The 12,671-nt window shown below is 51.5% G+C and overlaps 1 protein-coding gene across 1 annotated transcript; it reads left to right on the top strand.

The window, feature by feature from the left end:
• The first annotated feature begins 7,699 nt into the window (after positions 1 to 7,699).
• Positions 7,700 to 12,656, top strand: PHOX2A (paired like homeobox 2A). The gene is made up of 3 exons (XM_053562994.1): positions 7,700 to 8,088; positions 10,070 to 10,257; positions 11,529 to 12,656. The coding sequence occupies exons 1-3, from the start codon at positions 7,872 to 7,874 to the stop codon at positions 11,970 to 11,972; spliced, it is 849 nt and encodes a 282-aa protein (XP_053418969.1). The 5' UTR covers positions 7,700 to 7,871; the 3' UTR covers positions 11,973 to 12,656.
• The last annotated feature ends 15 nt before the right edge of the window (positions 12,657 to 12,671 follow it).

Below are 12,671 nucleotides of genomic sequence, written 5' to 3'. Positions count from 1 at the left end.
CAAGAGTGATGTTGCAGTGAGCCGTGACAATGCAACTGCACTCTAGCTGACGTGACAGAGAGTCTGTCTGAAGAAAGAGAGAGAGAGAAACAAAGGAAGAAGAAGGAAAGAAGGAAGGAAGAAGGGAAGGAGACAAGAAGGGAAGGGAAGGGGAGAAAGAAAGAGAAAATCTTGAAAACAACCAGAGGAAAAACACATATTACATTCAGAGAAACACAGAATACTTCTCATCAGAAACTTTGTAAGCCAGAAGATAATAGAATAATGCTGAAAGAAAAAACTGTCAGCTCAGAATTCTATACCCAGTGAAAATATTACAAAAAATTAAAGTGAAATACTTTTTCAGACAGACACAATCTAAAAGAATTGCTATCAAATATGCATTATAAGAAATGTTAATGAGGGCGGTGCCTGTGGTTCAAAGGAGTAGGGCACTGGCCCCATATACCAGAGATGGTGGGTTCAAACCCGGCCCCAGCCAAAAACTGCAAAAAAAAAAAAGAAAGAAAGAAAAGAAATGTTAATGGAAGTTCTGCAGCAATATGACACCAGAGAGAAGCTTGAATTTACATTTTGAAAAATGAAGATCTCTCCCCTAAATGGTTAAAATAAAAACTCTGACCTACCAGCACTGAAAGCAAGGCCTGGCCTTGTTTTGACAATAATGCTGATGCTTTCCACTTTTGCTTGGAAGGATCACACAGGTTTGGAGGCCAGGCATGGGGGTTCACACCTGTCCTAGCACTTTGAGAGTCCAAGACAGGAGGATTGCTTGAACCTAAGAGCTTAAGACAAGCCTGGGCAATAGCAATACCTCTATCTCTAGAAAAAATTAGAAAATCATCTAGGCATGGTAGTATGTGCCTTAGTCCCAGCTACTCAAGAAGCTGAGGCAAGAAGATTGCTTGAGCCAAGAAGTTGGAGGCTGCAGTGAGCTATGATGATGCCACTGCACTCTAGCCCAAACAACAAAGTAAGACCATGTCTCAAAAGAATAAATACATAAAATAAAATAAAAATTCTGCCTTTTCCAAGTCTCTCTTTAATTCGATATGATCATATGACTAAATTCAAACAAATACAAAGTAAAAAGACGTATTGCATGCAACTTCTAGGAAAGTTCACTGAGAGATGTACTTTTCTTTCTTCCTGGTTCTTTCTGCCTAGAATGTGAATGTGATGACTGGAACTCCAGCAGCCATCTTAGCACATGAAGTAAGCTTGAGGATAGAAACCACAGTCTAGGAAGATAAAACCTAAAGAAAGAAGGAGTATGGGTCCCTGATCCCCATGGATCAGCCATACCAGCACTGGGCTCCCTTCCTCCAGACTTATTTTAAGTGAAAAAGAAATAATCATATTGTTTTGCTTATATCATTGTTATTTTAGATTTTCCCTTATGTGCACCCAACCAACCCTAATTCATAGATGCTCTTAGCCATCCAAATTCTCTTGTAAATAACTATCTCAACATGTCCCTGAGTCCTCACTTTCTTAGCTACAGATTCCTTAGCTTGTCTGTGATAAATGTACATGGTTGACTGGAACAAAGTCAAATGCCTACACCCTGGTTGTGAGGGGAATTCAGAAAGCAAGTAACTGGTGTGGAATCTATTAGGTGTGGAATTTCCCTAACTTAGAAGTGGTTTCAGTTGCCAGATGCCAAAAAAAGAATAAACAAATGTCAGTGCTTTCTTACTGTCAGGCCAGGGTGCCAAGGGGACTGGGAGAATTGCATTTCCCTAATTCCTCTAGCTCTTCCCAGATATCCCCATCTGTCAGACCTTCACCATTTCTTAATCAATGCATTCACTTTAGGGTGTGACAGGGAATTTGACTACGGGTCTGCAAAGCCCATGATTATCCTCCGACAGCAGCCTCAGATCGCCAGCCCCAGGCAGGGGCTTCCTCACCAGAGCTTCAAATGGTCATACTGCTCGTCACTTGCTTGTCCTTCTCTTGAACACCTTCCCAAGGTTACCAAATATAGACAGTACACTCCAATATTTTACCATTCTTCCATATAATCCTCTAAAGTTGCAACCATGGGGGTGGGGGTGGGGTGTTTTAAAAGGCAACACGCAGTTTTCCCCGACTCCTTCATTATCACCTAACAAAGAAGGCTCACTTTCTGATGATGGGGGACTCTCACTGCAACCCTCCCTCAACATCAACAAAGCCAGCCCCATATTTTAGGTTCTGCCATTTGTATCACTACATACTTTGTTGTACCTATTTTTTATGGGATTCCTTTGTTTGAAAGTGACAGAAATCCAACTCAAACTAGACTTTTTTTTTTTTTTAAACAGAGTGTCACATCGTCACCCATGGTAGAGTGCTATGATATTATCACAGCTCACAGCCACCTCAAATTCTTGCACTCAAGTGATCCTCTTGCCTCAGCCTCCCGAATAGCTGGGACTCTAGGCATCTATCACAACACCCAGCTATTTTTTTTTTTTTTTACTATTTTTAGTAGAGTTGGAGTCTTGCTCTTGCTCAGGCTGGTCTTTTATGTTTTGTTTTGTTTTGTTTTGTTTTTTTGTTTGTTTGTTTGAGACAGAGCCTCAAGCTGTCACCTGGGTAGAGTGCCATGGCATCACAGCTCACAGCAACCTCCAACTCCTCAGCTCAAGTGATTCTCCTGCCTTCGCCTCCCAAGTAACTGGGACTACAGGCGTCGGCCACAACACCCAGCTATTTTTTTTTTTTAATTTTTTTTTGGTTGCAGCCATCATTGTTGTTTGGCGGGCCAGGCTAGATTCAAACCCACCAGCTCAGGTGTATGTGGCTGGGGCCTTAGCCACTTGAGCCACAGGCGCCGAGCCTCAGGCTTGTCTTGAACTTTGGAACTCAAGTGATCCTCTGGCCTCTGCCTCCCAGAGTGCTAGGATTACAGGCATGAGCCCCTGTGCCTGGCCCTAATCATGCCAGACCATTTTTAATTTCCCTAGGAATACACAGACTTGTGGGAGGTGGGGAGGTCTCAGTCAGAGTGAGTTCCCCACATCAGAGTTTCAGAGTCTATCCTCTCTGGTATGAGATCCTTGCAGAGTCCATCCCACTCTGCCTGTCTAAGGAAGCCCCCTTCCCTACCCTCATTTCTCTCTCTCTCACACACACACACACAATGCCTGGCTTTCAAAGTCTCCGTGCCTCCATCATCTGGAAGACCTATCTGAACCCAATAGTGGACAAGGTTTAAAGCATTTTCTCTCTCAGGATGCTTCTCAGCTCCTTTGACAATCAGCAAGGGCAAATAGCTGCCTGCAGAGAGAGAAAGCCGAAGTGCACAGCCCTGAGGCATAGGACGGCTGGCTTCTGCCCAGCTAACCCTGTAACATGCACTTTATAGTAAAACTTCTAATCACCACTACCATTTGATCAATTACCTATAAAATAGTCAAGACTTAAGATATTGTATTGATCAGAGCTCTTGGTTACAAGTGTCAGAAGCCAAACCAAAAGTTGTTTGTTTTGAAACACAGTCTCACTCTGGCGCCCTGACTAGAGTGTATGGCATTATAGCTCACACCAACCTCAAGTTCTTGGTCTCAAGTGATCCTCTCACCTCAGTTTTTTCTATTTTTTGTAGAGATGGGGTCTTGCTATTGTTCAGGCTGGTCTCGAACTCCTAAACTCAAGCAATCCACTCTTTTTGGCCTCCTAGAGTGCTAGGATTATAGGCATGAGCCACCGCACCTAGTCCCAAAAGTAGTTTAGCCAGAGGGAGTTTACTGACTGAAGGACCAAACTGTAGAAATGACAGAGGTAGACCATGGTCTCTGAGACAACTAGAACCAGAACCTTAGGCAGCAGTGGACCTCTTTGCCTCCCCTCGTGTCTCTGCTTGTCCCTGCATGCAAGCTTCAGTTTCTTCTACTGCTGGTCAGTTTTGTCACTGGAGAAGGGATATGGCCACCTACAAATTCCTCAGATGAGGAAGGACTTTCTTCCAGGCAGAGGTTGACTCATAAGGAAGGAAGTTTTCTGTCCCTAGGGAGTAGGGGAATGAAGAGGAGGAAGAGGATCCATATTCAAAAAGTGAAGAGTGAGAGTCAGGACATGAGGATTCCTTCCCTGGAAGCGAGGGCAGATTTCAGGTTAGCCTAATTCATTCATCTAAGAAACAGATATAGGCAGTCCTGCAATGTGCTGAATAACTACCTAGGTACCATGGTAGGACTGGGGAGAAGACACAGTTCTGCCCTAAGACTTTGCACTTTATTACAAACACCTCTACAGAGTGACTTGAGTAACCAAAAGAGAGGGCGATACTATGGGACACAGCAAGGGTAACCAACCTGGTCTAGGGGCATCAGAGAAGGTTTCCAGGAAGCAGTGATGTCCAAATTGAGATCCAATGGATAAACAGGAGGCAACCAGGTTTGAGTGGGGGGTCCTTTCATGTTTTGTTTTGGTTTGTTTGGGGGGATTGATTTGTTTTACCCAAGTAGGGGTGGGGTGGGAGGATAATGAATGGAGTAAGCCTTCCAGCCAGAGAGAATAGCTCGGAACCAAAAGATCAATAAATGAAGGCTATAAAGATAGTCAAGATGAGGGGAGGCAGGCTGAAGTGCTGGCACCAAGAACATGGTGGGCTGCTGAGAGCATAGATTTGATCGCGAGGATGATGGCTAGCCATGGCAGGGTCTGAGGAGAGTGACAGGTCCCATCTGATTTCCCTATTTTGAGATCCCTTGGGTTCCGCAGTGGTTCTCAACCTTCCTAATGCCGCAACCCTTTAATACAGTTCCTCATGTTGTGGTGACCCTCAACCATAAAATTATTTCTTGGTACTTCATAACTGTAATTTTGCTACTGTTATGAATCATAATATAAATATCTGATATGCAGGATGAATTTTCATTGTTGAGAACTGCTGCAGGATGTGGGGGGATACAGGTGCATCTCACATGTCAGTGGGGAGAACTTTTTGAAGCAGTTGAGCTGTCAGGTCTTACACACTAGAAGTTTAGACCTATAAGGTCATTGAGAAAAACAGAAAATAACAAGCGTTGACAAGAATGTGGAGAAATTGGAATATGTGTGCACTGTGGGAATGTAAAATGGCACAACCTCTGTGAAAAAGTTCCTCAAAAAATAAAAATAGAGGCCAGGTGTGGTGGCTCATGCCTGTAATCCTTGCACTCTGGGAGGCTGAGGCGGGTGGATACCTTGAACTCATGAATTCGAGACAAGCATGAGCAAAAAGCGAAACCCTGTCTCTACTAAAAATTGAAAAAAACTGAGGCAAGAGGATTGCTTGAGCCCAAGAGTTGAGGTTGCTGTGAGCTATGATGCCATGGCATTCTACCCAGGGTGACAGCATGAAACTCTGTCTCAAAAAAATAAATAAATAGAGCAGCACCTGTGGCTCAAAGGAGTAGGGTGCCAGCCTCATATGCCAGAGGTGGCGGGTTCAAACCCAGCCCTGGCCAGAAACTGCAAATAAATAAATTAAATTAAAATAAAAATAGAATTACCATATGATTCAGCAATTCCATTTCAGGTATATACCCAAAAGAATTGAAATCAGAGTCTTCAAGGGTTATTTGTCATAACAGTGCTACTCACAACAGCTCAGAGTGTAAAAGCAACACAGAGATATAGCCATACAATGGGATATTACTCAGCCTTGAAGAGGAAGGAGATTCTTTTTTTTTTTTTTTTTTGCAGTTTTTGGCTGGGGCTGGGTTTGAACCTGCCACCTCTGGCATATGGGGCTGGCGCCCTACTCCTCTGAGCCACAAGCACTGCCCAAGGAAGGAGATTCTGACACTTAACAACATGGATGAACCTTGAGGACATTATGCTAAGTGAAAGAAGCCCCTCACAAAAAGACCAGTACTGCATGATTCCACTTATATTAGGTACTTAGAACTGGTAAGATCACAGACATAGAAAGTACAAGGATGGTGGCCAAAGGCTGGGAACAGAGGGACTGGGGAGTTATTGTTTAATGGGTACAGAGTTTTGATTTTACAACGGGAAAGGCCTTTGGAGATGGATGGTGGTGATGGTTGCACAACATTGTAAGTGTATTTAACCTACTGAACTGTACACTTAAAATGGCTAAGGTGGTACGTTTTACATTATGCGTATTTTACTACAATAAACATTTTCTTGAGAGAAAGGTAATTTTAGAAAACACCTCAAAGAAACCCTCCGGCAGGGAGTAGTTGCAGAAATTGGATGGGTGGTCCCTGTGTGAAACACAGAATGAACCGCCAGGAAATTACCTGAGGAGGGACGTGCCTCGCCTGTACTGACACACTTTGGGGAAAGGAATTCCAAGAGTCCTTCTTCAGGACCTGCCAAGATGCGGGTGGGGACGGCGGCGACTGGGCAGAGAAGCTGCCCAGTCCTTCTGGGGTGGGCGGCAGCCGTGGAAGAGTTCTCTGTTCCCTTCTCCCGGTAAGAAGTCCCGGTGTGTCCGGCCGTCCCACAGAATGCAGAGCCGGTGACTGCTGAATCTAGGTGGTTTTCCTGGAGAAGAAAGGGGATTCTGGAGAAAAGGGGTGAGAAACCGAAGAAGAGTAAAGGGGTCACTGGGCTGCTCCCCTTCCTGACATCCATCACACGCACACTGTGTCCAGGGTCACACCACAGGGTCACCCCCGGGGCGGCAGGGAGGAGGAAGACTGAGCTGAGGGAATTGGGGAAGGGGAGAGCAGGCCAGGCCCTGAAGCGCACGGTGGTGTGTCTTTACAGACAAGCCCGGAGAGCCGGACCTCGGCTGGGCCGCCTTCACCCTCAGCAGCTCGGCAGCCCGAGGTGCGGCCGCCCCCAGCGCCTCCCGGCTCCCGGGCCTCAGCTCTCCAGAGCCTCTTTCTCTCCGTCCCTAGCCTCTGCCCCTCCATTGTGACTGTCCTGGCCCTGTCTCTCTGAGACTGTGCCTCTGTACGTGTCTGTCTCATCCCCGTTGCAGTCCCTGTCTCCTCTCGACCCCTTCTCGGTCTCCGAGCCCGTCTCTCTTTTCCTCCACCTCCCCCCGTTCTGTCTTTTCTGTTTCTCTCTTATCCGTGTCTCCTTCTGGGTCTCTGCCCGGTCCTCATCTCCACCCCTTCTCTTTTGTACACGTTTCCTCGTTGTCTCCATCTCTGTACCTGTGTCCTCTTGTCACTGCCTCCATCATTGTTTCTGTCCCCTTCTCTCCCTGTCTCTGCCTCCTCTCTGGTTCCACCTCCCTTCCCTGCCCCGTCTCGAGCTCTCTCTCTTCCCAGCCCTCGTCTCCATCCCTCTTCCTGGGCCGCCTCCGCAGTCTCCGCCGGGATGGGACCTCGCTGGGGGCGGGGCTGAGGGGCCGATCGGAATAATTCGGTTATCGGGGCAAATTGAATTAACTTCTTCACACGAGCGCCGCGGAGCCTGGCTTCCCTCCCTTCTGCCGGGCCGCAGGTGGGGAGGCCCTGACCAGCGGCTGGGACCCTTCTGCCTCGCACGAAGTGTTGGGAGGGAAGGTCTGGTCCGGACTGGGGCAGAATGGGGACTCTGGGGATGGGGTCCTGCGCATCCTCGCCCCACCCCTCTAGAGCCCAAAGAGGTCGGCTGGGACCCTTTAGGGTTGGGGTCGGGGCGGCTGGGGGCGGGGTCTGGGCAGCCCAGATCCCGCCCCCTAGGAGTTTGCCCCGCCCCACCCCCTCCACGGGGTCCTGCGCGTTAAAAGGCGCGCGGGGCCCAGCCGAGCTGCACTTGCTTTGCACACGGGCGGAGTGCAGCCGCGACGGGGCGGGCGAACTCTCGGGTGCTCACAGCCGGCCTCAGGTCCTTGGCGCCTGGCGCTAGCACCTCCATCCCTACTTCCACCCCGACCCGGCCCCCTACCCCGACCCGGCCTGGCCCGGCCCCCGCCCCCGCCCCCCGGGCCGATGGACTACTCCTACCTCAATTCGTACGACTCGTGCGTGGCGGCCATGGAGGCGTCCGCCTACGGCGACTTCGGCGCCTGCAGCCAGCCTGGCGGCTTCCAATATAGCCCCCTGCGGCCCGCCTTCCCCGCGGCAGGGCCGCCCTGCCCCGCTCTCGGCTCCTCCAACTGCGCGCTTGGCGCCCTACGCGACCACCAGCCCGCGCCCTACTCGGCAGGTGAGCGCAGCCCCAGCCCAACCCTCCCTCCAAATCCTGCGGAACCCCCTACCCCACTCGGCAAATGAATGCGACTGTCCCCTACTGACTCCCCAGTCCTTGCCCTGGCCAAACCCTCCAACACCTGAGATACCCAGTAATGCGAGGGTCCCCTCAGAAAGAATGAACTCTATCCGCTCATCCTTCACATTCCTTTCTCTCACTGCCAAATTTCTATCCTGTGCCCTTCGGGTCAAGGAACTAGATCCCCGGGTCCAGCACCGGGCCCTTCACTGGGCTCTTACCGCACCACCTGCAAAGACTGATCACCAAACGTCTCCAAATCCTGTATGTTTGAATGAGACTCCCAGCTTAGTCCAGTCAGATTCTCACCCTTATCACCCCTGTCTCCTGTGATTCATGACCCCTAGCAAGGATCCCTGCAGGCAGCTGAACTGCCCCAAATGGGAACCTTCCTAGAGCCCTGGCGCCATTAGGCCCCTCCCTCCCTCTCTTGGACCATCCGGCTTGGGCCCAGACCAGTTACCATAGCCCAAAAGGGGCTGAGGGTCATTAAACCACCTTGATTTCCCAATTCCCCTGTAGACTCTCCCAGCCAGAGTACTGCAGTCCTGTCCCTGGAGCTCTTTGATTCAAGTCCCTGCCTAAACCCTCAACCTCACTGAGCCTCTTCCTTCGTCCCCATTCTTCATATTAGAGTCCCAGCCTGCCCCACCCAACTCCTTATTGCCTTCCCTTTTGGGGACCCAAATAGAGGACTGGGGCCTGGGGTGGAGGTGGGGGGATCGGTCCCTGCATTTGGAGAAATGAGAACCAAGGAAATGCACCCTGGGATGAAGATAGGGACTGGGGAGATGGGCTCCAGATATACACAGTTCCAAGACAAGGGAAATGGGGATAAGGTAGAGAGATGGAAGCAAAGATGAGAAGATTGGAGACCCTAGGAGAAATAGGGCCCTAAGTTGGGGGAGGTAAGAATCAGGTGGTGGGGACCAGGGAAGATTAGAAATAGAAATGAGGAAAATAGGGACAGGAGTGTGGTATTGGAGACAAGGATTAAGGGATGGGGGAACATCAAGAGAGGGGACCAAGATGGAAGTTGGGGTCCTCTGGAGAATATGAAGATCTAACTGGGGTTAAAGACAGGTATGGGGAGATAGTTAGAAGCCATGTCTATGAGGCAGTGGAGACTGGGACCGGGGATAGGAAGAGAGTAGGGGTGGGGGACTGGCTTTGGAGTAGATAGGACACAGAGACCATGCCTGGGAGAAGAAGGGCAAAGAGAAGATGGAGGAACTTGGGTGGGGAGAAATAAGAGCCCTTCTCAGTGGGCATAAAGAGGAATGGCCCAAAAGGAGAAAGTTGAAAGAAAAAAGAGATATTTGGATGGAGTAAAATGGGGACCAGGGATGTGAGGAAGGGCAGAGGAAATGAGGCCTGGGAAGGAGAAAGATGGGTGGGCAGAGGGAGCCAAATCTGTACAAAGCAGAGAACCCATTGTAGGGCTGAAAATAGAGTCAGCGTGAGAGTGTCAGTGGCAGAGGGAAGACTAAGACTAGCTAGTGGGGAGACTGACAATGCTGACGAACCCTGACACCCATCCAGGGCTGGGGTGCACAGAGCAGGACCTGAAGTCAGGTTGAGACATACACACCAAGCGGAGACTTGGGAAGAAGGGTGGAATGCAGGGAGGTGGAGGGAACACGGTGGGGGTAGAGGGAGCTTGGCTGGAGGATCAGATTGCGGTTTCTTCAAAACGGCTATTGGGCCCCAGGTCTCCCAAATCCTGGTCTGCCTTTGTCCCCATAGGCTTCTTTGAGCAATACCAGAAGGCTCTGCTCTAGGCTGCCGGAACCAAGCCCAGGGACCAGGCTAGGGACCTGGGTGGTGTACAGTTCCCCTGGAACAGGATATAGTGGGCTGAGCTTGGCCTCTCACTCTCCCCACCCTCTTTGCTCCTATCCTCCTGCACACATCGTAGTGCCCTACAAGTTCTTCCCGGAACCATCTGGCCTGCACGAGAAGCGCAAGCAGCGGCGCATCCGCACCACCTTCACAAGTGCTCAGCTCAAGGAGCTGGAGCGGGTCTTCGCCGAGACGCACTACCCAGATATTTACACGCGGGAGGAGCTGGCGCTCAAGATCGACCTTACTGAGGCTCGAGTGCAGGTGAGTCTATGCCCGTGTGTGAGGGAGTGTGTGGGCATGGAAGGCGATGTGGGAGGTGAGTGCTTGACATCTGGGGACACAGTCAACTGCAACCTGGAGGTGGGGATGTACGGTCAGGGACCAGGGCATTGTCTGGGGGTGGCTGGGAAGCCAGAGGAGGCAGTAGAGCCAGGAGTTGGAGGTCCCTGGGAGACTGATCTGTTTAGCTTCGTGCTACCTCCTCTTCCATTTCTCTGTTTAAGAATTTAAGTCTCCCTCCTAGGGCAGGACGTTCAGAGTGATGCTTGAGAAGCCTGGAGAGAGGCAGGATAGGGTAGAGTGGAAGCCCCAGGTAACTGCAAGGCCAACGGTGAAGGAGTGTGCAGGCTGCAGATGTGAAAACCCTGAGGCTGGACAGTCAGAGTGTGGGTCAGGAACAGGGCCGAAGAGAACAGGGCCAGGGCAGATTCTGTTGTCTGTACAAATTCATGCACAGATGTTCAGCGGGCCGCCAATACTGGAGGCCCTGGACAAAAGGTTTCTTTGGCTCCCTAACCCCCTCTCCACCTCCCTGGGACGCTCCAGGCGGGAAGTCCCGAGCTTCCTAAAAGAGGAAATTGGGGGGCAGGGCTTAGGGTGAGGAGAGTAAAGGCAGAGTTCCGGAGACCAAGAAAGAATACTAAGTGGGGGCTGGGCGCGGTGGCTCACGCCTGTAATCGCAGCACTCCAGGACGCTGAGCCAGGTAGATTGCTTGAGCTCAGGAGTTGGAGATCAGCCTGAGCAAGAGCAAGACCCCATCTCTACTAAAAATAGAAAAAACTATCCAGGCGTTGTGGCAGGTGTCTGTAGTCGCAGCTGCTCGGGAGGTTGAGGCAAGAGGATCACTTTAGCACGGGAGTTTGAGGTTGCTGTGAACTATGACGCTATGGCAGCCTACCGAGGGCGAAGGTGAGACTCTGTCTCAAAAAAAACCAAAAAAAACAAAAAACTACTACAGACTACTAGGAGGCAGTGGGATCCGGGGACGAATGAATCCCAAGGGCAAGAACCTAAGGATCTGGAGGAAGGGGCCGGTGGAGAAGAGGAGAGTGCGGAGGGTAACAGGCGGTGGGGATGTGGGCGGAGGGTGCGGGGGTGCTGCGGGCGAGGGGCTGATGCTGGGAAGGCAGTGGGCCACTCGGACCAGTTATAATCCGGGTCAATCCTTTCCGGACGGAGGTCTCAGCGGCCCCCGACTGATCCCGTGCGTTCTCTGAGGCTGGTCCAGACTGACTGGCCCCTGTGCCCGCAGGTTTGGTTCCAGAACCGCCGCGCCAAGTTCCGCAAACAGGAGCGAGCGGCCAGCGCCAAGGGCGCGGCAGGGGCGGCGGGCGCCAAAAAGGGCGAGGCGCGCTGCTCATCCGAGGACGACGACTCCAAGGAGTCCACGTGCAGCCCCACGCCCGACAGCACCGCGTCGCTCCCGCCTCCGCCAGCGCCGGGCCTGGCCAGCCCGCGCCTGAGCCCTAGCCCGCTTCCCGCAGCTCTGGGTTCCGGCCCCGGCCCCGGGCCACAGCCGCTCAAGGGCGCGCTGTGGGCCGGCGTGGCGGGGGGCGGGGGCGGCGGGCCTGGCGCGGGCGCAGCGGAACTACTTAAGGCCTGGCAGCCAGCGGAGCCCGGGCCTGGACCCTTCTCTGGGGTTCTGTCGTCCTTTCACCGGAAGCCTGGCCCCGCCCTGAAAACCAATCTCTTCTAGCCGCCGGCCTCTGGAGGCTTCAAAGCCAGGCCCCAGAGATGTCCCTGCCCCACCAGGACCTGAAGGAGTCCCTCCCTATCCTGGCCACCGGCCTGGAAGTCCCTTCCGTCCCCACCGTGACCCCTAGGTGTGTCCTCCCCAGCTTTGAAGACCACGTCAGGGCCACTCTCATCCTCACCCACTCCCCCACCAGCAGAGTGGATGCTCTTCACTAAACCCCGTATAGGAGAGCCCAGATCCCTTCCTAGCCTGGCTTTCTTTGGATCAGGGAGCAAATATTGCCTTCCTCTAACAGAGCCCAAATGTAAGGGTCCTCGAGGAGGAATGGTGCACCCGTTTCCCTGGCTCTGCAGCTGGCTGGGTCACTTCTTACCTTGGTGACTATCAGTGCCCACCACTGCCCCGCCCCTCGAGCCCCACCCACACTGTCCTCACTTGTGCAGTCTGGTCATCACTGGATTGTCACAGCCTGAAGGTTGCTACCATCAATTCATCCCTCACTTGTCCCCTCCCATCCCTAGCCAGTGTGGCACAGAGGGTGAACCTGTTAGAGGAGTGGTGGGGCTGCTCTGGGAACAAGACTGAGGAGTTGCCTTTTTCCTTTTGGTTCCTTTTCTTTGAAAAACTTGTAATTTATTGAGGTGAGTTTTGCTCAATCCAAATAAAACTTAATTTATTGAGGACATTATGCCAGCAACC

Source organism: Nycticebus coucang, chromosome 14, assembly GCF_027406575.1.
Source record: "Nycticebus coucang isolate mNycCou1 chromosome 14, mNycCou1.pri, whole genome shotgun sequence".
NCBI lineage: Eukaryota > Metazoa > Chordata > Mammalia > Primates > Lorisidae > Nycticebus > Nycticebus coucang.
This window is presented reverse-complemented; position numbering and strand designations above follow the sequence as displayed.

Excerpts from the sequence above, each read along its gene's own strand:
- PHOX2A (XM_053562994.1), top strand. The coding sequence starts at position 7,872 with ATGGACTACTCCTACCTCAATTCGTACGACTCGTGCGTGGCGGCCATG. Across the intron at positions 8,089-10,069 it reads GCCCGCGCCCTACTCGGCAG|TGCCCTACAAGTTCTTCCCG; the intron begins GTGAGCGCAGCC and ends CACACATCGTAG. Across the intron at positions 10,258-11,528 it reads TTACTGAGGCTCGAGTGCAG|GTTTGGTTCCAGAACCGCCG; the intron begins GTGAGTCTATGC and ends CTGTGCCCGCAG.